Source organism: Lutra lutra, chromosome 14, assembly GCF_902655055.1.
Source record: "Lutra lutra chromosome 14, mLutLut1.2, whole genome shotgun sequence".
Classification (NCBI taxonomy): domain Eukaryota; kingdom Metazoa; phylum Chordata; class Mammalia; order Carnivora; family Mustelidae; genus Lutra; species Lutra lutra.
Window position 1 is genome coordinate 68,900,756 of NC_062291.1, and position 25,285 is coordinate 68,926,040.

At 45.2% G+C, this 25,285-nt stretch overlaps 1 protein-coding gene across 4 annotated transcripts in view; it reads right to left on the reverse strand.

The window, feature by feature from the left end:
* XPNPEP1 (X-prolyl aminopeptidase 1) overlaps positions 1 to 25,285 on the reverse strand; it is a 53,931-nt gene that overhangs the window by 23,126 nt on the left and 5,520 nt on the right. For 2 of the 4 annotated variants that reach the window (XM_047702221.1, XM_047702218.1), the window contains exons 2-5: positions 22,396 to 22,484; positions 14,655 to 14,779; positions 3,041 to 3,104; positions 1,747 to 1,851 (exon numbers count right to left, since the gene is read on the reverse strand). In XM_047702221.1, the coding sequence (XP_047558177.1) occupies positions 1,747 to 1,851; positions 3,041 to 3,104; positions 14,655 to 14,779; positions 22,396 to 22,484 (383 nt within the window). Of the gene's footprint in view, positions 1 to 1,746; positions 1,852 to 3,040; positions 3,105 to 14,654; positions 14,780 to 15,213; positions 15,351 to 22,395; positions 22,485 to 25,285 lie in introns of those variants that run through there. The other 2 variants (XM_047702220.1, XM_047702219.1) reach the window with 2 other exon arrangements.

The following is a 25,285-nucleotide window of genomic DNA, read 5'->3' on the forward strand; positions in this document are numbered from 1 at the left end:
TGGCCACTTTGCCACTCCTGGGCACTTGATGAGCACCTGGGTGGCAAATGGCGAAGGCTGGGAGCGGGGGACCTTCCTCACATCTCACACCAGGTAAGGGAAACACGTGCCACAGTGCTCTCCCCTCACTGGAAGGCAGGATGGTAGACAGGAGGCTCCCAGCCCTGAACCAGGCCCGACTGGATGGCTAACACAAGTCTCACCAGCAAAGAAATCTTCCCAAGGATTACAAGAAGGCCACACAGGTCCAGTCACCATCATCTTTATGATGGCTCCCTGGCTTCCCAATGCCCAAGAGCAAACAGCCCTTCGCGTTTCCAAGAGACTAGTCACAGGACACCAAATGAGCTTCAAGAAAGGAACTGAAGTTATTTTTGATATTCCAGTTTTTCTTTAATCTGAGCCAATACCTTCTATGTTTGGATGTATGCTTCTTAACTGATCAAATTTTTACTAACAAGTTAACTTCTTGGTGAAATAGATCTATATTTAGAGTGAAAGTTCGTATGTTCTAAAACAGTACTTATCTTTACTGTTTTCCCCCATGACTGCTGATAACCACATAACCACAGAGGGGAAGTTCAAAGGCTTATAAAGAAATGAGCTCATAAATCTCAATTCCAAAAAACTGCCTAAAAGCTGGCACTGAGTAGTTATTTTGCTATTTGATTCTTGGCTATTTCTTTCCAAACCGCTAGAAAGCCACTTACTAACGAAGTTTCTTTTAATGCCCCTAGTATGACTTCTATAGGATGAAGTCATGCTATTTCCTAGCAGACAGATAGCTGGCAAAATCCCAGGGATGATTCACTCCCCAACCAAACCCACCAGAATTTCCCTGCACAGGAGAGATGCCTGAGTAAAGGGGGGCTTAGGAAAGACACGGTGAAGTAGAGAGGGACTTGGAAGGAAGGAGGACTCCTCCCCAGGGCCACCACATACCTACATGAAGGAGCAGGCAGATAGAATTTGCCCCTCTGACACTCTGACCCCTAGTGTGCTGACAGCTGGAGAAGTGGGCCCCAAAGATACCCATACTCCAGGGGTAGACTGAATGGTCCACTGGGGTGAAGCAGAAAGTATTAAGATGTCTATTTTTTCTAAACAATAAAGAAATTAACCTGTGCTCACTTCTGAAATGCAGATGGACACCAGTACGTATGTATACACACAGACACGAGTAGACACATATGTGCAGGATGCACACACCGTAACAGAGGCATGCGGTCAGAAAGTCTAAAGTCCGCCACCTGTCCATTTATAACACATGTCTGCCTCTGGGTGTGCATGTGCGTGTACGTGTGCATGTGAGAGAAAGGGGGCTTTCCTGCACCATGAACTGGGTTGCATCCCCCAAAACTTGTATGTTTAAGTCATAAGGGTGGCGCTCTCATCTGATACCATCATTGGCCCTTTCAGAAGAGAGATCTCTCTCTCTGCCAGATAAGGACACAGTGAGAAGGCGACGGTCTGTCAATCAGGAGGAGGGCTGTCCCCAGAACCTGACCAGGCTGGCACCCTGATCTTAGACTTCCAACCTTCAGAGCTGAGAAAACAGACTTCTGTTGTTTAAGGGACCTAGTCCATGGGATTTAGTTATGGCAGTCCAAGAGGACTAACACACCCTGAATTCTCGAAAGGGTCCTTGACCTCATCAAAGGGTTAAGATCCAGACACCCTGAGGAATGCTCAGGTCCCTTCCCAGAGCTGGCCAGCTGAAGTCGGTCTGGCCGAGCCTCTACACACCCATCTTCATGAGCGTCCAGTTGCTGTCCATCTGCTTGGCCGCCTGGAGAAAGTAGCGTCCGTCAGTCCACATGGCCGCGTGCTCTTCCGTGACGATGGCCGTGCCTGGAGCAGGGGAGCAAAAAAAAAAAAAAAAAGAAAAGAAAGGCTTTTGACAACCACACAGACAACCACACATGACAGCAGCAGGCCAGCAAGCCCAGTGAGAAGCACCGGCTCTGTGCGGCCCAGCCTCACACCACCACTCACTCTAGGGGACAGGTGGGCCTCTGAAAAGCTCTAGGCTAGAGAAGTCGATGCCCCTGAGAACCAGCTGCGGGTTACGCTCTGAAGGAAGAAGTCCTCAGGCAGCCCCGGCTGACTGGTCCCAGCACAAAACCCCACTTGCAAGACCGGCAGAACAGGGGGCTAAGCACCTGCAGTCAAAATGGTCTCATATTGAACAGACAGACGTGGAGAGGATTCCAGCACAGTGATCACAGCAGTCTGCTCCTGCAAATGCCCCGAGGGAACTGCTGCACCTTTCCTGAGAGAAACCAAGTGGAGTCTCAGTACTCACAGTGACTCGCTGGTCACCAGCAGGGAGTTCACGCCTCCCACCCCTACCTGCCCTCAGTCCCCGCAGGCCCCACAGAACCTGGGGCTTTTGGCAGAGCGGCCAACCAACAGGAGCACGTCTATGAAAGGAAGCAGTTCTTCCCGAGCCTAGGAGCCTAGCTAGCTTAACAGAGGGGAATCTGAGGCAGGGGGAAATCACCCGAAAATTCAGGAGCACAGTTTTGGAAAAGTTAGGGCAGGGCAGCAACGCAGCTCAACATGAACCTCTGTTATTTAAACTGAAAGTGAAATTATTGAACCTGTTATTACACAGGACCAGCAAGCTGAGGCAGAGGTTCTGGGGTGCGGTGAGGGTCCCATTTCTTATGTAGAGTACTAGTTAAACAGGTATTTTCAGTTTAATTGATGTAATTTTCTGTATGTATGCTATATTCAATAAAAAGTTCAAAACGTTTTTAAAGAAAAATGTTTTAAAACTTTAAGAGCAAAACAAAAAAAATAAGTAAGAAAAATAAATAAAACTTTAATAGCAAAAGCATCAAGAAAAGGGCCACTGAAAGGTGAACTTTGAGAGCTGGGGGATGCTGGGAGTTCACACCTCTCTGCAGAGGCTCCAGGGGGGAGTGTCTGGTTTACATTTTCTCTCTGGTTCTGTCACAGGCTGAAACTTGGCCCAGTTATTTTTGGGAAGTGAACGAAAGTACAGAAAGAACCAAGAGAGAATTTAGCAACTCACCCGCAGAGCCATCAAATCCAGAGACGAAGGCCCGCCGACAGTCACACGGAGCAATGTACTCGCTCTGGAAAACAAAAAGGAAGGAGAAGTGGACCTCGACCGGTCACGGGCGACCGCTCTCCACGTGCTCAGCTGTGTGCGAGGCCCAGCAGGGACACAGAGGCTGGCGAAGCCTGGGCACCGTCGAGGAACAGACGGCCTAGCAGAAAAGTCAAGCTGAACATGAAAAACAAATGGCGCACACAGCAGAAGACCCTAATTAATGAAGGGCTAAGAGGGCTATTCCCGCCAGCCTCTATTTCTTCTTCTGGAGAACAAAACGCAAATCAAGACAAAACATAATAAACTGCGATCTCCTCACTGACATCTTACTCAAAAAACAAACCAACAGCCTTCTCCCTTCCTTACCACTGACATTTAGGCATCTGTTATTTTTCTGAAGGGAAAGGCTGAATTTCTGCTTTAGGTGCCAATAATTCTCTGAGATCTCTTTAGGCGTGAGCTTGTTTCTGAACTTCCTGTGTGGGTTCCCCTCCAAGGCAGCGTCACCAATCGCTCCTATGCAGACCCTGTCCCTTCCTATTAGGAAATACATGGAAACGCTCCCTCCAATCCAGGAGGCTTCAGCAAAAGAAAAACGTCATAACCCAAACCAGGTCTTTGCCATTCCCCTGCCTCTAAACGCAAGGGGTGGGAGACTGGAGAACACAGTAGGTTCTCATTCCCGTGCAGAGGGTACATGGCCACGGGGTGCCTTCCGCCAACAGCCCGTGAAGCACAGAGAGTTAAGTAACTTCTCCAAAGTCCCACGAACAGCAGAGGTAGGCCTTGAAGTTGGGCTGTGAAGCACTCGGCCATGCAGCTGCCATATGACCCATCATCTCCCATCCTCATAACAACTCTCCAGAACAAGACTACTGGCAAAAGAGAAACCTGAAGGGTGAAGACAGAAACTTTAATCAACCTGCCCACCCCCAGGTCAGCAGCAGGGCCAGGATCTGCTGGGCCGGAAACCAGAGCTGCAGCTCCTTCTGTTGGCAGCTTTCTCTGGAGCTAAAGGACCCGGCGGGGTTAAGAATGCTGAGGATGGAGCGTGGGGCAGCCGGACCAAGGTCTTTTTAGATCAACAAAGAAGGGATGAGAAGGCATCCACGTCTCACTCCTGCCCCTTTTACCGAGGCAGCTGCAGCCACAGCCCCAAAACGGCCACAGGACTGCTACCCATGGGGATGCCAAAGGAGCCAGAGGAGGCAACCACAATAGGGCTCTAGGTGACACCTGCCACCAGCAGGCCCTGCGATGTGGTCCGCAGCAAGGCTCACAGCATCTCTCAGGCTCAGTTCCTCATTTCTAAAACAGCTCTCTTCAGATTGCAGCAAGTGACAGCAGGCACATGTTTTATTCTCAAACCAGAGAAGAACACTTGATCTTAGCAGTAAGAACAAGAAGAAATGGCCCCCAGCAGCATTTATGAACTGCAGAATTCTCATTTGATTATAACCCAGTAATCACTGGGTGCAAGTGAAAAATGGAGGGCAGAGGAGTTCCCCCCCTTCTTCTGGGGTTGCTGTGAGGAAGAGTAAGTTAATGTTTAAAACAACTCACCAGAAAGCTGAGAGGGCTGCATATATGCAATGAAACAGAGAGTATTAGTTTCTTCCTGAACGATGAGAAAGCAGCCAAGAGGCTGGGCAAACTAAGTCAACGAAGTAAGTCTGGTGCTCTAACTCACAGTACACAATGGGGAAGACCCAGCGGACACTTCTGCTGGACAAGGAGGTTCCCCTGCTTGGGGCTCACCCACCTGTGACACATAGTGAGGATGCCAGCAAAGGGCAGGCAGAGAAGTACTGCTCATCTTGGCACAGCCAGACTCTTCCAGGCAGGGACGCACCTCTCCAGGAATGCCCCACCCGTACCCGGGCAAGCCCGAGGGGAGGGACAGGGCCTCTCAGAGGAGTTGCCTATCCACAAAGGAAGGAGGCAGGTTTCTCCAAAGGGAGGTGGAATTAACAGCAGGTGAACATGTTTGGTTTGGGATCAAGACAAGGTCTGGGCAGGAATGTCTAGACATGACCTAAGTAGTCAACATGCCAGGAAGCCGTCACTGACCGAAGCTGTCACCTCCACACCAACAGGCTAGGCAGGGTCCAGACAAGCACTGGGCCTGGGCCTCCCACTCTTCCCCAGCAGTGGAGCTGGCAAAACCCAAGAACATTCTCCCTAGAGAACAGAAAAAGGTCTAAAATAAGCCAAAGCCTTAGCATGCTGGGAAAAAGAAACAAGGAAGCAGAGCTATTGGCTTTTTCTCCAAAACCACCATTTCTCTCCATCTCTAAGACCAGCACTCAGTCCAGGCCTCCAACATCTCCACCTCGACCAAGGACCCAAAAACCCATTCTTCGCACACACTCAGAGTGAGCTTTCCCAAATGTCTCTGAAGGCCCTGTTAGCATCCTGTTCAAAACCCACCAAAATCTTCCCATCATACTTAGGATAAAACCCAAACCCAGCCCAGTGTCCAATGAACTGCCCGACTGGGCCCTGCCGTCCTCTCAGAGCTCTCCTCCACTCTCCCAGCCATTCGAGACATTCAAGCTACACTGCCTGCTTTCTGTTCTCTGTACTTCCCAAGCTCATTCCTGCTTCAGGGCCTTTGCACAGGCTCTTTCTTGTGCTTACCAAAGGCTCTCCTTGATGGTGGCACGGCAAGCTCCTCCTCATCACTGCATTTCAGATCAGATGTCACCCCCGCAGAGGGGCTTGCCTGGACCACCCAGAGTGGCCACTTGGCCTTTACCTCTGAGTACAGCACATTTTTCTAGATGCTCTCTTCTTTCTTACATTATTATTGTATTAACCTGCCCCAAAATAGAAGTTCCATGAGTCCGGGGTATTTGTCTTTTTTTGTCCCCATCCCTAACCCTATCACAGCATAGGTAACACGTACTGGTCTGGCCCTTAACCAGTATCTGCTGAAAAAACGAACAAGCAGAAGGAAAAATGAACCTTTTTCCTCTACCTAGTTAAAACCTTAGTCATCTCTGAAGGTGAAGGAAGGGCTACATCCCAAGGAATGAAGGTGGCCTCTAGAAACAGGAAAAGGCAAGGAAACAGATTGTCCCCTGGAGCCTCGAGAAAAAAACACAGCTGTAGACCTACTGTAGACTCCAGAACTATACGATAATAGGTTTCTGTTATTGTAAGCCACTAAGTCTGTGGTCATTTGTTACAGCAGCAGTACGAAAATAACACATTTTTCAGACCAGCAGGGATTGTAACTGTGGGTTCAAACTTCAATGTCTTGGGGTACAGGCAATTAAACTAAGTAAGTAAAGCAGGATAAGGAAGTAACTTTTCCAGAGAGCAGCTCTTCTCAGCTCTGAGTCCTGTCTTGCTAGAATGCAAGCCACATGTTCCCACCCTGCAGTATTTCAGAAGCTAAATAGATGTGTGTTTGTGAGAGATCACCTAACTTTTAAGGGTTGGCACTGAATTCAAACAACGTAAATAATACACAGCCAAATAAAGCACATCTATAAATAAGGAAAAAAAAAACTTTAGCCACCTCTCAAAATCCAGCTCAAACATGTTCTCTTCCCCAAAGCTTTCTGACCCACTCCAAACTCAGAGAACAGCCATGTGTCAGAATTTTTCAGGATCATCCACACTGGCATTTATCCATGCCCTGCCTTAGGTGATGATAACACACCCCCACCTGTTGCCAACAACTATATTCCCATCTAGGACTTCATTTCCCAGGTCCCCATGCAGCTAGGTGGAGTCACATGCCTAGTTCTTACCAATGGAATGTGGGGCCGAGGTGATGTCTGGGTCAGGACAGTTAAAAAGCAATGTGGCCTCTCCATACTCCTCCCCCTTCCACGAGCTAGAATAATGGCATCAGAGGATGGAAAGAGCCTGGATCTCCGAATCACTCTCTTCCTAGTAGAAGAAAGTCACACATCACTCCAGACCACTACGTAAACAAGAGACAAGTACCAGGCCACTAAAACTGTGAGATGTGGGACCTCTGCTAGCAATACTCTAATTAATACAGTGGATAAAATCACTCTGTGATAAAATCACTACTCCACTCTAGAAGAGAGTCTGTTTAAGAAATACAAAACAGGAAGCTGACTCCAGGAAGAAAGGGAGTAGGACAGAGGTTAGGAAAATCTGATTCAAGTCTTCCAGAAGGAGGAACCATAAAAATAGCCAAAAACTCAAGTTGGCAGAATCACCTCTGACAGAACATGACCCTTTGATTACACTACGCCCAGGAGCAGAATATGAAGCCTTAAAGATGGGGAGGATAAAGACTCTGGATTTCCAAGCAGTGCTGGTACAGCTCTGGCCCTAACCAAGGATTCTCCGGGTTTGGAGCCAGTGGCACGGCTGAATCTCAATGTTTGGCTTAGATGGGACATGAAAGCAATGAGATTCCCGGAAAGAATGGACAATTCCTCACTGTGAAAGTCCCCCTGGGCCCAAACTCATGATTAACACAACCCTTGTTCCGGGTTTACAAAGAACGAACCCTCAGAGTTGCAGAGGACAGTGAGAAGCAGACTCCTGGTGTGCCTCGTCCTCGCGTAATTATGCATTTGGGGTGCATTTTCTCTCTAGCACGGAACAGTGTGTGGGTGTGTGTATTTGTGTTTCGGAAAGCACACAAAGGACAGAATTCAAGATTCCCCTTCACTCTTCAGCACCCTCCCTACCCCACCCGTAGGAGAAATTCCATCAACCCTCAATCAGGCCTGAAACGAAACAATCAGGAACAAGAGCCACAGAGAACAGCAGCCTCTCTATTACTGGAAAAGCTGCTGTGGCAGGTCACACACAAAGCCAACCCTTCCTTGCTCCTTGTCCTCACAGTCCCAGCAAGGCCCCAGAGTCCCAAGTAGCAGTCACCCCAACTATGCCCCACCTCGCCAAAGGTACTGAAACAAAGAGCTCAGGACTTCTCATTTGTTTCTCTGGATGACCCCACAAATCCTCCCAGGTTCCAACCTTCCCAAGCCCCTCTGCCATCTACCTATAAGGTCCACACTCAATCTGTGTTCTACTGCTTCTCCAAATCCTTCCACTGTTCTCTGCTCCTAAAGCCAGCACCAAGTCCAAGCCCTCCAGACCCTGACTCCGGGATCCCGCAATGGTCTCCCAATGGCTTCTCGGCTTCCAGTATGTCCCTTCTCCAAACCACACTCAACACTGCACCTTTGATTAATTGTGTCACTCTCTTGTTCCAAAGCCCTCAGTGGGTCCCTAGTATCTGATAAAAACCTAAATCCCTAACTCACAGATTCCTCATCCAGGGAGAAGCCATCCAATTATAAAATTCTGGGATCATGGGGCGCCTGGGTGGCTCAGTGGGTTAAAGCCTCTGCCTTTGGCTCAGGTCATGTCCCCAGAGTCCTGGAATCGAGCCCCACATCGGGGGTCTCTGCTCCGCGGGGAGCCTGCTTCCTCCTCTCTCTCTCTCTCTGCCTGCCTCTCTGCCTACTTGTGATCTCTGTCAAATAAATAAATAAAATCTTAAAAAAAAAAAAAAATTCTGGGATCATTATCAGGGGATGAAGAGCTGTGGAGAACCTGGAATGTCACCTGTGGTTTGGCCAGTCTCACTGCCATTCCCAAGTTTAACAAGGAGCTGCTTTGGGCATATTAGGCCCAAATCAGGGTATCAGATTAGAAACAACTTTATAGGGCGCCTGGGTGGCTCATTCAGTTTGGGTGTCTGCCTTCGGCTCAGGTCATGATCCCAGGGTCCCAGCATTGAGCCCCGTGTCGGGCTCCCTGCTCAGCAAGAGGCCAGCTTCTCCCTCTCCCGCCCCCCCTGCTTGTGTTCCCTCTCTCGCTGTTTCTCTCTATGTCAAATAAGTAAATAAAAATCTTTAAAAAAAATTTTTTAAATAAAAAAAATTTTAAAAAATAACAGCTTTATAATAACAAGAAAAAAAAATGGCTCAAGAACACCACCCAGGGGGTGCCTGGGTGGCTCAGTGGGTTAAGCCGCTGCCTTCGGCTCAGGTCATGATCCCGGGTCCTGGGTTCGAGCCCCACATCGGGCTTTCTGCTCAGCGGGGAGCCTGCTTCCTCCTCTCTCTCTGCCTGCCTCTCTGCCTACTTGTGATTTCTCTCTGTCAAATAAATAAATAAAATCTTAAAAAAAAAAAAAAAAAAAAAAAAGAACACCACCCAGAATGAAGAATATCGAAATAAACCTGGCTTATCTTGGCTAAAAGGACATCCCCTACTAGTACACATATAGACTGTATCCTAACTCCAGGAAGAAGAATACAAACTGAAATCCCAACCCACCCTTAACCAGAAAACTTTCAACTTTTAATTCAAATAACAGTCCAGCCTTTCCTCCACCAAGGCCTCCCCTAGAGGTGAAGGCTCATGAATGAAGCAGAATTGTAAGGAGTCTTCCGCCGGGACGCTACAACAGGCTGTGTGACCCTCTCAGAGGGGACACCCGATTTCACACAACAGTGTGCTAGGGGACTGTGAGGGCGAATTTTCTGTGTCACCCTGGGGGTTAAGTCATCCCCAGAGAGCTAGCTGGGAAAACACTATTGAGGTGGTTTCTGGAAGAGACAACATCTGAATCAGCAGACTGAAGACTGTCCTACCTATGTGCTCAGCATCCAATCCGCTGAAGGTATGGAGGAAAGTGGAATTTGCTCTCTCATTAGAGCTGAGACAACCATCTTCTCCTGACCTCAGAGATCACTGTTCCTTGTTCTCAGGCCTTTAACTCAGACAGGGACACACGCCATCGGTGCCGTCTGCAAACTGGAGAACTAGGAGCCCTCGTGGTGCAGTTCAAGTTCCAGTTCAAATTTGAAGTGAACCAGGGAAGCCTCATGTGGGAGCCTATCCCTCAGGATTAGTCTCTAATACATCTCTGTATCTCCTATTGGTTCTGTCCCTCTGGAGAACCCACACTGAGATAGTGACTCACTGAAGACCCCACACCAATTGCCACATAATGTGCTCCCACCACAGGAACCATCATCCTGCTCAAAACTGAGATAAAATGGTTGCAATCCCATCAGTCCAGGGCAACTGCCTGATGCTGGGAAGGCAGAAACTGGAAAACATCGCAAGTGCATCAGTACAGAATCCACATGACATGAAGCATAAGTCCAAAGGCTAAAGCCTGGCACTGACAGGAGATTGGGGGGGGGGAGGATTTCTTCAGGGACAAGGCTAGAGTCTGCCCTTCCTAAATGCTGGGGTGCCTGTCACCTAGGCCCCATGACTCGGGCCCAGACTGTGTTGACCAACCTACTTATTCACCTAGTCCTCAGCTAAGATGAAGCTTTGGTTCCTGTGAAGGTGGTGAGTCTTGTTCGTCTATCCTAGAGAACAGAGGTGAATGGAAGAATCGTTACCAACCCCCACCCTACACTGCACCCACCTCCCCCCACCTCCCCACTGCCTACTCAATCCAACAGTAATGGACCCCACCACCACGGCTTCTTCACATGCCACCAGCCCCCGCTCCAGCCGGATCCGCTACTTCTCCTATACTCACAACTCGTACTTTCTTGCCTCCTCCTTTGCCCACGTTTACATGCAGAACCCCAGTCTTCGGTGGCTTCTCCTCCCCACACAAGGATCTCCCTTTCCTCTCACCTCTCCAAGGATCAAGTTCTGACCCGTAATAGCATGAAAAGTACTACTGTGGGCCAATGCACCAAGGAATTCCATGAAACACGGAGTCCCTGAGCCTGCCCCTGAGAAGACTGTGGGAATTCCATGAACATTTTAAGTCTAGAAAATGCTGAATACCTCATCCTCTCCTTTTAGTTGCATAGTGCACATCTGCGTATTAAAGGCCCTGAGAAGTCCTGCAGTTATGAAACTGTTCAAAAGAGCAAAGGGCTTGAACAGACATTTCTCGGAAAGAGACATACAGTTGGCCAACAAGCATAGGAAAGATGCTCAACATCACTAATCATCATGAAAATGGAAATCAAAACCACAATGAGATATTACCTCATACCTGTTAGGATTCCATTACTGAACAAAAAATAAAAGAAGTGCTGGCTGGAACCCTTATGTACAGCTGGGAGAATGTAAAATGGTACAGCCACCATAAAAAGCAGTATGAGCAGTATGAGTTCCTCAATAAATTTAAAAAGAATTACTGGAGCACCTAGCCAGCTCAGTCAATAGAGGCATGAGACTCTTGATCTTGGGGTCCCGAGTTCGAGCCCCACATTAGAGATAGAGTTTACTTTAAAAAAAAAACATAGAACTGCTATATGATTCAGCAATTCCACTTCCGGGTATACATCCAAAATAACTGAAAACAGGCTCCTGAAGAGACATTTATATACCCATGTTCCCTGTAGCATTATACACAAGAGCCAAGAGCTGGAAGCAACCTAAATGTTCATCAATAGATGAAAAGATTTTTTTAAATGTGGTATATATAAAAAAAAAAAAAAAGGCATATACATACAATGGGTTATCATTCTGCCTTTCAAAAGGAAATCCTGGGCACCTGGGTGGCTCAGTTGGTTAAGCCACTGCCTTCAGCTCAGGTCATGATCCTGGAGTCCCGGGATGGAGTCCCGCATCAGGCTCCCAGCCCCACAAGGAGTCTGCTTCTCCCTCTGACCTTCTCCCTTCTCATGTTCTCTCTCACTGTCTCTCTCTCCCTCAAATAAATAAATAAAATCTTTAAAAAAAATAAAAAATAAATAAAAAGGAAATCCTATCATAAGCTATACCTTAAAGACATTATGCTAAGTGACATAAGGCAGCCACAAAAAGACAATGGTTTGATTCCATTTATATAAGGTATATAAAGCAGTCAAACTCTTAGAAACTGAAAGTAGAGTGGTGATTAGTGGGAGGCGAGGGTAGGGGACATTCAATGGGTACAGAGTTTCAGTTCCACAAGATGTAGAAGTTCTAGAGATCTATTACCTAACAATGTAAACACAGTTAACACTATTGTGTTAGTTAGAAACAGTTGAGATGGGGGCGCCTGGGTGGCTCAGTCAGTTAAACATCTGCCTTCAGCTGAGGTCCTGGGTCCCAGGGTCCTGGAACTGAGCCCCAGGTTGGGCTCCCCGGGGCTCCCTGCTCAGCAGGAAGTCTGCTTCTCCCTCTCCCTCACAACCCCTCCTCGCAACCCCCCACCCCACTCATGCATGGTCTCTCTCATTCACTCTCAAATAAATAAGATCTTAAAAAAAAAAAATAGCTGAGATGATAAATTTAATGTTAAACTTGCTTACCATAATAATAAAATAATAACAACAGGATAATGATAAAATTAATAATAATAATAAAAAGCTCATTTCACTATTTTCTTGACCACTGAATATGCTTTCTGCAGAACACCTTGAGACACAACAGGAATACTGTGAAATACTGTTTGGGGAATACTGTTCCAAACACCAAAGTACACTGAACTTCACGCTATTGCCCCAAAATATCCAATCCCTTTGGTTATTCATTTCAGCCCTTCATTTGCTCCTGAGGCCAGGAAATCTTGTTTCCAGGCAGGAGTCCAAGCTTCCTGCTACCCTAGGTTAACGCTACTGTCGCCACCATGGGGTCTGACACCTTTGGGAGGAGCAGAAGAGAGGCTAGTTAAAGTGGACATCTTTTAGCAACTGTTCAATTTAACAGTAATCTCTTCCATGCCACCCCTCCATCATGGTGGACCCTCACCAGTCATGTCAGCACTACATGCCATCCCACATAGGCGCGCGCACACACATGCACACACACACCAGGACCCAGGTTCAACACCAAGCTACGGTGCTAATCAAGTTCTCACCCAGGACTCTGGATGTTGGGATTGAGGTTCTAGCTCAGTCTGGTATCTTGAAAGTAAAAAAGAACAAGAGATATAAATGTGGGAACTGTTGGATGGCCCCCTACTTACCATCTACCTTGCCTAAAAAAGGGAGAAACTGATCTACAGCAAGAGCTGAAGCCCTTCCCATCCCAGTTGTTCTGGGCCAGCTGAGTTCCTGCCCTCAGGTTCCATGAGACCCCCCCCCCCAATCTGAGGCCCTGACATTCCACAAGTCCAGATACCATCATTCACAAGCTGGAGTTGGCCCAAAGCAGTGGCCCTGCCCTTATAGCCTTATAAAGCCTTTTCATTGTTCAGAGGACCTCAAGGCAGTTTTTATTACCTACAACTTAAGGATCCTACAGGACTAGCTGTATTTCCCCCTATAGCTTATGCCCTCCTTGGGCTTCTGCCAGGGGGATTTGCCATGGTGTTTCCGAAAAGCGCTTCAACCTTCCCTGCATCTCCGCCTTTGCTCCTATTAACCTTGCCACCCAGAATCCTTTCCACTTCCTCTACTTATCCAACTCTACCCATTCTTCAACATCCAGTTCCAATGCCTCCCCTGCTCATGAAACCTTCCATCATCTTCCCTCTCACCCTCAAGCTTCCAGTGCTTTGTCCGCATTTCTTTTTTTTGTTTTGTTTTGTTTTTTGTTTTGTTTTGTTTAAACAGACAGAGATCACAAGCAGGCAGAGAGGCAGGCAGAGAGAGAGGAGGAAGGAGGCTCCCCGCTGAACAGAGAGCCCGATGCGGGGCTCTATCCCAGGACCCTGGGATTATGACCTGAGCCAAAGGCAGAAGCTTTAACCCACTGAGCCACCCAGGTGACCCTGTCCACATTTCTTGATGGCACTGCCACATTCCACCTCGTCATACAGACATGTCTTTACTTCATGACTCAACCATATGCTTCTCGAGAACAGGGCCATTCTCACCTTCGTGTCCTGCAACTCACCTAGGGCAGTGCCTTGCACATAAGTGAAGGCTATAAAGTATATATGTAGAGATGACTCCATGTAAGAACAGTACTTTTTATGTTATCTCTTTCCTCTATCAAACCATAAGCATAGTGAGGGCAAGAGTTTAATCTTAAATTCACCTTTGGAACCCTGCAGTCCCATTCAAACACTTGCTGACTCAACGACCTCAAAGAGTAGATACTAGAATCCTTTCACCCTCCTGCCCTTCAGCCCCATCACATGCAGTCTCCACCTCTCCAAACCCAACTCCTCCATGTTTAGGGCACTAGTGTTCTCAGAGGTAAAGGGCATTTACTGAGTTGCTTCCATCAAAGGTAATGGTTGGTGGGGGAAGGAGAGGAGAGGGTGGTGTTCAGAATTATGCCTACAATCTGCTGGGGTAGAGATCACGACAACTTTCTGGCTGTTCTTCCAGCCATGTCAGAGGGATGGGACAGTCTGGATAGGGAGAAGGTAGGCAGGACGGACAATTCTTGGAAGGACAGGGTGTGACAGAAGATGGGGTAAAGTATGTAAGCAACACAAAGGCCTAGACCTCTTCCCCTCCTTTTGTCCATTAATGCTTCCGCAGGTTATTGAAAGCTGGCTACATTCACCAGAACTAAGGAAGTCAGGGCCAAGTCAACAAGCATTCAGTGAGACCCTATTAGACACAGCCCCTCCAGGGCTTGAGGACATGCTTCGTTGTAGACTGACAACTAGAATCCTACAAAGACACTGGGGATGGGGGAAAAGAATGAAAACAGAGGAGAGGCTGATGAGATCCATCACCGGCCCATCTCCACTCAGTACCTGGTGGGCATCTCCCGACGGGATGATGTAGGCCTGGATTGGTTCGGCCACATACTCCGTGTTCCTCATGGCTTGTCTCAGCTGCCGAAGCAGCTCAGAGGTGACCTTTGGAGCCATTCCACCCTCTGAAACAATAGCAGAGTTAGTTCCAAAACCAGTCTGCCCCATGCAACTCAATGACTAGTTCAAAGGGAGCCCTAGAGATGCACCTGCCAGCTGTCCCACCCCAGGGGCATCTTCAAACTACCCACCCCACCACCAGACCAAAACCAAAGGTCCCAGAAGCTCCAAAGGTCACAGTTCTTATATACCACTTCCAAATAGCCATTTGTGGCAAGAAAAGTTGAGCTACTAATGCTCATTTCCAAACTGATCTGTTACCTCTTTCACTTCCAGAACTATTTTCTAAAGAAATAAACAGATGCACAAAGATACCTGTTTATCTTTGTTTATAATGAAAAAGAAAACTGGGGGAGAAATACATAACTGGGTAAATGCACTACAAAATCATTAAAAGTTACAAAGACCAAAAAAAAAAATTACACAGATCTATACTTAACTTGCAAAGACACCAACACTGGTGGGTGATTAAGAACAGATTACAAGGGGCGGTCAGTCAGTGAAGCGTCTGCCTTCAACTCAGGTTGGGATGGAGCCCTGCGTCAGCCTTCCTGCTCAGCAGTGAGCCTGTTTCTCCCTCTCCTTCCCACTTGTGCTCTCTCTCTCGCTCGCTATCTTTAAAAAAAGAAAAGAAAAAAAAAGATTACAAAAGAAGATGTATAAAACCATTCTTATTTAAAATCATGTATGTGTATAATGCACAGAGAAGTTTCTAGAAAGCCAGTCACCCAAATGTTAATTAGTGGTTACCTTTCAATAGAAACATTTGGAGTGATTTTTTTTTTAAAAGATTTTATTTACCAAAAAAAAAAAAAGATTTTATTTACTTATTTGAAAGAGAGAGAGAGCAAGAGAGAGCACAGTCGGGGAGGAGAGGGAGGAAAGGGAGAAGCAGACTCCCTGCTCAGCAGGGAACCCGACACAGGAGCTAGATCCCAGGACCTGAGCAGATGCTTAACCGACTGAGCCACCCAGGTGCCCCTAGAATGATTTTTATTTTCTTTTACTGGTGTCTTTCTGCTTAAGTCTGACTGCATTAAAAGAGGTATGATTTATACTTTTGTTAAACAGCCAACCACAGATTAGGAATAGAAAGGTGAGTCCACTACAAATCAAAGTCAAAGTCATGTACTCTAGTGAATACCTGCTATCAACTGGGTGTGCAACCTGAAGGAGAAGGGGATAGGACCCTCAGTGGTCTGTGTTTGCCGTTCTAAAATATGGCGGGAGCAGAGTAGATGCAGGGTTTTCAAACAGCCCTGAAAAAGTCGCAGGGGTCCCTAGGAGTCTATCCCAATAAAGCTAGACCTTTTGGGGAGAGAGTCACCAGCTCAAGGAAACAGAAATATGAAAATCATTAAAAAGAAAATAGTAAATGTAGTCTTACTAGAAATTCTTAAACTTTTACTAATTTCTATGTACTCAAAAAGAGCACTGCCTCCTAGTGAATACAGACTATTTCTATGTGTTAAAGGCTCAGATGATGTAAGCTTACTTTCAAATCACTTTTGCTAGTTCTTCAAAAAAACTTTTTCTCAAAAAAGTACCGGTATCAGCAAACAGTTCTGATAAATCATACTGTATGGTAACTACAGATATATGACTAGATAAGGACACTCTCTAGTTATAGTCCCATGGATATATAACAAAGTAACTTCACAAAAAGCCAGTTATAAAACAGTGACCATACATATTTTTCTATATCCCATTTAGTAGCACAAAACTATACTACTAGAATTCAGGTTGAATAATGAGTTTTTCCAGCTCATTTTTAAAATAGATTTTTTTTTTTTAAGAGTTATAGATTAACAGATTTATACAGAGTTCCCATATACCTCCCTTCTCCGAACATAAATGCCTCCTCCACAATCAAGACCTCCCCACCTACGGAGCAAGAGTGTATTATGCTAAGTGAAATAAGTCCGGGAAAGACAAATACCAGATGATTTCACTCATATGTGGAATTTAAGAAACAAAACAAATGAACATGGGTGGGGTGGGGAAGGAGAGGAAAACCAAGAAACAGACTCATAACTACGGAGAGCTGATGGTTACCAGAGGGGAAGTGGGTGGGAGGAATGGGGGATGGAGATTAAGGAGGACACTGGTCGGGGCGCTTGGGTGGCTTAGTGGGTTAAAGCCTCTGCCTTGGGGCACCTGGGTGGCTCAGTGGGTTAAAGCCTCTGCCTTCAGCTCAGGTCATGATCTCAGGGTCCTGGGATCGAGCCCCACATCGGGCTCTCTGCTCAGCAGGGAGCCTGCTTCTCCTCTGTCTCTGCCTGCTGCTCTGCCTACTTGTGATCTCTATCTCTGTGTCAAATAAATAAATAAAATCTTTAAAAAAATAAATAAAGCCTCTGCCTTTGGCTCAGGTCATGACCCCAGGGTCCTGGGATCGAGCCCCACATCGGGCTCTCTGCTCTGCGGGGAGCCTGCTTCCCCCCCCCACCGCCTGCCTCTCTGCCTACTTGTGATCTCTATCAAATAAATAAAATCCTTAAAAAAAAAAAAAAGGAGGGCACTGGTTGTGATGGGCACCAGTATTGTAAGTAAGTACTGAATCACCAAACTGTACAACTGAAACTAACATCACACTGTATGTTAACAAACTGAAGTTTAAATAAAAACTTGAAAAAAAAAAAAGTAAGTTTTTATAAAAAGATCCCTTGCCAGAGTGGTATATTTGTTACTCCTCCAAGAACCTACATGGACATGTTATTATCCCCCTAAATCCATGGTTCATACTAGGATTCACTCTTGGTGTGGTCCATTCCATAGGTTTTGAGAAATGCTTAATGTCATGTACCCAGGATATAGCATCATATGAAATAGCTTAATAGTTTTCATTACCCTAAAATCCTCTCTGCTCAGTCTACTTATTCCTCCTCTCACTGCCCCTCCACCCCTGAAAATGACTAATCTTTTTACTGTCTTCATAGTTTTGCCTTTTCCAGAAAGTCAAACAGGTGGAATCATAAAATTCAAAGCCTTTTCAGACAGGCTTCTTTCAGTAAGCGATATGTATTTAAGGTTCTTCTGTGTCTTTTCATGGCTTGACAGCTCATTTATTTTTAGTGACGAATAACAGTCCGTTGTTTGGATATACCACAAGTTTTTTTTTTTTTCCTTTTTTTTTTAAGATTTTATTTATTATTTGACACACACACACAGAGAGAGAGAGAGATCACCAGCAGGCAGAGAGGGGAAACAGGCTCCCTGCTCAGCAGAGAGCCCAATGTGGGGCTCGATCCCAGAACCCTGAGATCATGACCTGAGCCAAAGGCAGAGGCTTAACCCACTGAGCCAACCAGGCGCCCCTACCACAAGTTATTTATACGTTCATTTTCTGAAGGCCATCTTGGTTACTTCCAAGTTTTGTCCATCATGTATGAAGCTGCTACAAACATCCATGTGCAGGTCCTTGTGTGGACATAAGTTCTCAACTCCTTTGGGTAAATACCAAGGAGCATGACCACTGGGTCATAAGGTAAGGATGTATCTAGTTTTGTAAGCAAGTGACAGACAAATGGTCTTCCAGAGTGGCTGTATACCATTTTGCATTCCTGCCGTTAATGAATGAGCATTCTTACTGCTCTCCTTCCTCACCAGCATTCGGTGCTACCAGTGTGTCAGATTCTGCCATGAAAAATATTTTACTTAACCAAAAGCACCCTAAATACAATGCTGTAACACAGAGTTAAGCTGGGGCCATTACACTCCCAGCTATCTTCAAGGACTAACGTCCAGACTCACTGTAACTTGAATCCTGCTAGGTATGGATCTTTTTAAGTTTCTTTTTCTTCAACATTTTCATCTGCTTCTTCTCCATCATCACCAGCATCTGGAGCTACAGAAGTTTCAGTCATGATGGTTACCTCCCATAGATCCCCCTATGAGGTACTATACTGACCTTGGGACTCACTGAAAAAGTACCCCATCTTTTTTTTTTTTTAAGGTTTTCTTTATTTGACAGAGAGAGAGATCACAAGTAGGCAAAGAGGCAGGTAGAAAGAGAGGGAGAAGCTGAGCAGAGAGCCCAATGCGGGGCTCAATCCCAGGACCCTAAGACCATGACCTGAGCCAAAGGCAGAGGCTTAACCCACTGAGCCTCCCAGGTGCCCCAAAGTACCCCATTCTTAATCTGCAAGGGTAGCTTCAACCACCAGCCTTAGGACTCCATCTCAGAGTCTCCAAACGACAGAAATACTTAAAAGACAGAGTCACTGGAAACGGGCCTATTCACAACTCCAACGTGCCCATGTTCCTTGCATTATACCTGCTTCCGAATACTTTACTGAGGAGCATCCTTTCCTTTTGTCTAATCTACTGAGCCTGTAATTTCTCATCTATCTAAGAAAGAGAGATCACAGTTATCTGATCCAACCTAAGTTTATATGTCAACACTTCCAACTGGGTTCAAAATAAAGCCCACTGTGACCTTGTAAGCTTGCATCTGAAACTTTACTAGGACATTTTCAGGGGTTTCAAACCGTATTTCTAAGCAAGTTAACATTAAAAAGAGTCAAGCCAAAATGTGGACTTCCCCTGGAGCAGTATTTCAACCTTGGCTGCAAAAGAGAACTACCTGGGGGACGTCTAATTTAACGACTCTGGAGAACAGCCTGGGCATCTGGAACTTAAAAAGCAAACACGTGACGCAAGCAAATGTATTTTCTGTCAAGATCATTCATTTCCTTACAGAATGTGGCTTCTATTTAGGCACATTCTGACTTAAGGATTTCAATGGCACTGACTATGGTACATATCAACATTGTCACTGACTTCATCAATAAAGTCAGCAAAACCAATGGCAAGCACAAAATCCTCAATTACAAACTGAAAACCATCCAAGGCGAAACGGAACGGGTCGAAGGCATCCTCTGGCTCCAGAAGCTCCTCACCACCACACTCCGGCCTTCATCACCATTTCCTGCCTCATCCTCGCCTTGTTCCTCTTGACGGTCGTACTCTACTACAGTGGCATTTCACACTTCTCCACACAACGCCACCTGCCGTCACCACCATCTCTGCCTCCTGCTCCTCCTCCTCCTCCTCCTCCATGCCCTTCACGAGTGGTTGGCCTGCTGCGTCAGATGCAGCCACTTTTTCGTCACCCCTACCAGACAAAAAGAAAGAACTCCCAATACCACAGCCCACAGTTAGGACATGGTGAGCGGCAGCGGCAGCGGCAGCCAAGGTGAAGAAGACCATGAGTGACAAGGGCCAAAGCAATGGGCTGTGGCTGCGGAGGCAGCTTCCATGCATAAATGTGGCCGGGGCCGTTGTAGCCCTGCAAGTGATGGAATGGGTGAGCAGCCAGCATGGGGGGGACAAAGCAGCCGCCCAGAGAGATTGGGCCCAGGTGGGGGCGGGGGGGGGTCTTATAAGGATCAAATAGGTTACTATATACAACACACTCAACACACTTAGAAACAGTGCCTGGCACATAGTAAATGTCATGTGTGTTCAATTCATAGAGTTAGATACACAATTAACTAACCATGGAAGCAGAGCGATAAATAGTGCAACACATGAACCTAATGTTTCCCCTCAAGAAAGGGACATGTCATCCTCATTCCTGAATAAGACCTACATATACGTGCTCAAAGATGGCTGAGCAATGTCCCAACTTTGTGTCGTGATCTTTTCAGACTCAATACAATCAACAGTAATGCATCTTCAGTGAAAGAGGAGAGCTAGGATACTAGACGACGTCGTATTACAGCATCTGCTCAACATTTCCACATTCCATCACCTTCAGAAATTTAGAAGCAGCCAAGAGTTAATCAGGGTGTGCAGGGAAGTAGGAAGCCAAGAGCAACAAGCCTAGTCCATGATGTAACCTTAGCCCAAACACTGCCAGGTATTTTTAAATCGTGCTTTAAAGAGAATGACTCATTTCAAAGTCTCTTGCATATGTGGGCTTGCTTTCAGAAATAAGTTCCGAAACCTTCAGCCTTTATCATAAATGCAACTTTTCTCTTAGAAGTACATGAAAAGCACACTGTGTTTACCTCACCAGGTGGACAGAATTCAGCTTGAAACAACACATGTGAAAGCACCATGCACAGCATCTGGTACATTATAAAAGCTCAAGAAATATTATTTGAATCTGGATCTGCAAAACCAGCTGGGTTTCCTACATGTCTCATTATAAGAATAGAAGGGGCTGGTTTACTCCAATTTCAGCATCTTAACAAACACAGAGCTGCCAGGCTGCTCCGCCAGCATCAATCACTTTTCAGGCACTGGTTTGCTTCTTGGTCTCACTGCTGAGTGAGGACCAAGGGCTTTACATACACAGGCGGCCAGTTCTCAAAATAACCCTCCCAAGAGAGGCTGCGGTATTCCCATTTTACAGATAAAGAAACAAGAGTTAAACACTTGCCCCAGTCAACAGGATTATCAAGCACCAGGACCCAATATCTATCCAACTCCCAAGTCTATGCTCTATTTTACCACATTACCTAGAGGACATGACAGAGGCTCTCTTAAAGTATTTGAAGACCAATGGAATCAAAACAAGTGGGCTCCGGTTTCTAGTTGGGATCTGCAACCCCAGACAACTGATGTTCCCTGCAACCTTCTTTCTTCAGACAAACTAAAGAGAAGTTCTCTCTGAACTCTACATTTGATAATTGTCACTATTTACCTTCCCTTATTCTTTTTCCCCTTCCTTCTTCCATCTTCTTCTCCTCCCAAATACCACCCAAAATATGTTGGATATATTTATATTTTTAAAGAAAAGGGACCTAATTGCAAGCAGTTATAGCACTGCTCTGCCAAAAAGAGAACAGTCATGGTTGATGAACTTCAAGTAATCAATTTTTTCAATCGACTAAAAGGAAGTGCTCTGGTTTTCCTAGGCGGCCCAGAGAAAAGCACTAGTTTCCTAGGGATAGAAATAGAATAATTTACCACTTTTCAGAATTCAGGTTTCTAGCAACCCAACAATACAACTAACCAGTTCTGGGAAGAGAGCATGGTTCCAGAAATTTTTCCCGAAAAGATTTTCCTGAATGCATAATTGATACAGCAGAGTAGGATACTATTAACTTTTCTCTTTTCAAAATTTTACAACAAAAATTGAAAGCCAACCTCTAAAGTAACCACTAAAAGTTTACATCAGAGATGGGGAAAACTAGAATTGGGCTTTTGGTGGGGTGGGTGGGGTGTGCACAGTGGGGGAGAGACTCTTAAGCCTGGAGTCAGATGCTGGGCTCGATCTCACAAGCCTGAGATCATGACCTGAGGCGAAATCAAGAGTGGGAAACTTAAATGACTGAGCCACCCAGGCACCCCTAGACCCTAGAACCGGGCATTTTCAATAAGAATCTCTCTCTCCTCCTCCTCCACCACTGCCTAATCCCGAAGGAGGACATACAAAAATTATAATTCTGTAACTTACTACCTAAAGAAAGTGGTAAATACATAAACAGTAACCAACTACCCAGAACCCAAAGGACAAAATGGTTTTTAATTTCCAAATATATGCCCCCTTAGTCCCAGCCACGAGGAATTTTTAATCCTTTACCCTCTCTTTTCTCCCAACTTGGGAATAGGGTACAGGGACCTAAAATTCTTTCGAGACATTCCATCTAATTAGTAAGCACAATATTACCTCTTTCCACACCTGGGTCTCCTGAGTGTGTCACCTCGTTAGGCTCAATTATTCTTAAATTTTTCAGCTGAAAATCCTGGTGATTCGCCCTTAAGAAGAGAAAGAACAGGATATTGCAGACTTTGACCATAGGAAACGTGGCAAGGCTTAGTTAGAGAGGATATCTACTTGACTTAGCAGTTTTCCTTCATGACTCAGAAGGACTCTAACCCTGGTATCATAACGAAATAAGTAAAAGTCTCAGATAAAACTTGCAGCTAGAACAGCACCATGGAAGGCAAACCTTCTCAGATCTAACCTCTAATTCTTGAATTCTCTTCAGCTATGTCTCATCTCCTAACTAGTCTAAAAAGACTTTATTTGCAATAACTGTATTTTTCACACGTATAAATTCTATTTGGTTCTTTTTAAACTGCCTGCTCTTTCCTCATGGTGTCCCATTCTTTCACTACGGTTTCCATTCCTTCTCTTAGCTTTAATTATTTGGGGCTCTTATTTTAGAATTCCCATTAGAAGGTCAAAATCTTCAAGTTCGCTGGGTCTGCTGGCTTCCCCTCACTAAGTTATTCCTTACATGTTTTGTAATCTTTTATTAAGAGCTTATCTTCAGGGGGCACCTGGGTGGCTCAGTTGGTTAGGTGACTGCCTTTGGCTCAGGTCATGATCCTGGAGTCCCAGGATCGAGTGCTACATCAGGCTCCCTGCTCTGCACGGAGTCCGCTTCTCCCTCTGACCCTCACCCCTCTCATGTTCTCTCCCTCAAATAAATAAATGAATAAAATCTTTTAAAAAAAAAATAAAAAGAAGAAGAAGAGCTTATCTTCAGTAGAGACTACTTTATGTATGAAAATTAGACATGTCCTAGACAAACACTACTGTCCCTGTTGTTTGCTTATAAAACTAATTTCCACTTTACTTTCTTTGATAGGAGATTTACCCACAATTCTCCCATCCCCATACAGGGATAGTATGATGCCCTGGACCCCAGGTATGAAGGCCTCTGAGTGTGATAACCCCCCCAGGCTCAGCATACCAGCTACCATTCAAGCTTTAAGTTCGCCCAAATTTCTGGCACCTGAGGATTTCTTTTCTCTCAAGTCCATTCAGTCAACAAATATTCATTGAAACTCTTCTATAATCCAGGCCTAGACATAACATACTCTAGACATAACAGTGAACAAAACAGACAGCATCTCTGATCTCAGGAGGTATACAAGGGTGGGGGGTAGGGGCTAGAGGATGCTGAAAAGAGAAGGATCCAGTTTAACCTCCAAACGATAAAAAACAAGAATATGGTCTATCAGGGAGTATGTGTTCTATGAAGAAAAGTAAAGCAGGGCAAAAGGAAGAGTGTCAGAGAGGTAAGGTGAAAGGTGATTTTATATGGGGTTGCCAGGCAAGGTCTCTTTGCTAACAGATGATATTCTAGATAGAGTCCTTTAAAAAAGTGAGGAATCAAGCCATGTGAATGTCTAAGAAAAGAATGTTCTAGAAAAGGGGAATTTTAAGGGCAAAGGCCCTAAGGCAGAAGTATGCCTGGTACACATCAGAGAAAGCAAAGAGGCCAGTGTGGTTGCACGTGCTGGCAGGAAGAAATGTATACGTGGTTAGGAGACAAGATCAGAGAGGCAACAAGAAGCCTTTAATAGGTGATACAAAGGGTTTGGATTTTATTCAGCTATGAACATAAAAGTAATTTTATTATATTTACCACATTTTTATGTGTCAGTAGAGGGAGAAGAGCCCACATTAGGTCAGTCTACCACACAGAGAACCAGAAGACCAGAGATTTTCACTAATCACTCCAGGTCGATTCCCAGAGAACTTAATTTTGTAGGACCGAATGGGATGTTCTTTATTGAGGGAATCACATATTCTTTCATTAAAAAATAAAACATATCAGTATTTCTTATAAATATAAGTGCAAATGTCCTCAAGAAAATACTAGCAAAACTGAATCCAGTAACATATAAAAAAGGATCATACACCAGGACGCCTGGGTGACTCTGTCAGTTAAGCGTCTGCTTTTGGCTCAGGTCATGATCCCGGATATCCTCGGATCGAGTCCTGCATCAGGCTCCCTGCTCAGTGCGGAGTCTGCTTCTCCCCCTGCCTGCTGCTCTTTCTCTCTCTCTCTCTCTCTGACAAATAAATGGGTAAAATCTTTAAAAAAAAAAAAAAAAAGATCATACTCCATCACCAACAGGATTTGTCCCAGGGAAGCAAGATTAGGTCAACATACAAAAATTAATGTAATAAAAATTATCAATAGAATAAAAAATAAAAACTACATGACCACCTCAACAGACAGAGAAAAAGCATTTTGACAAAATCCAACACTTCTCCATGATAAAAGCACTCCGTAAATCGGAAGAAGAGAAATTCCTCAAACTGATCAAGAATACTACAAAAATCCCCAAGCTAGCATCATCTTTAATGTTAAAAGGCCAAATGTTTTCCCCCTAAGATCAAGAACAAGACAAAGATGTCCAATCTTGCTACTTCGGTCAACATTGTACTGGAGGAGGCACCTAGATTAGAAAAGAAGGAAAATTATCTCTACTTGCAAAGGACATTATCTTCAATATAGAAAATCCTAAAGAATCTACACAAAAGAATTAGAACAAACAAGCTCATCAAGGCTGCCAGATACAAAATTAATATACAATAATAAATTGTTTTTCTATATACTTAAAATGAAGAATCCACAAGTGAAATTAAGAAAAGTTCACTTAAAACAGCACCAAAAGAGTAAATACCTAGGAATAAATTTAAAATAGATGCAAAACTTACACTCTGAAAACGACACACCACTCTTGAAAGAAGTTTAAGAAGACCTACATAAATGGAAAGACATTCCATGTTCATGGATTAGAAGACTCAATATTGG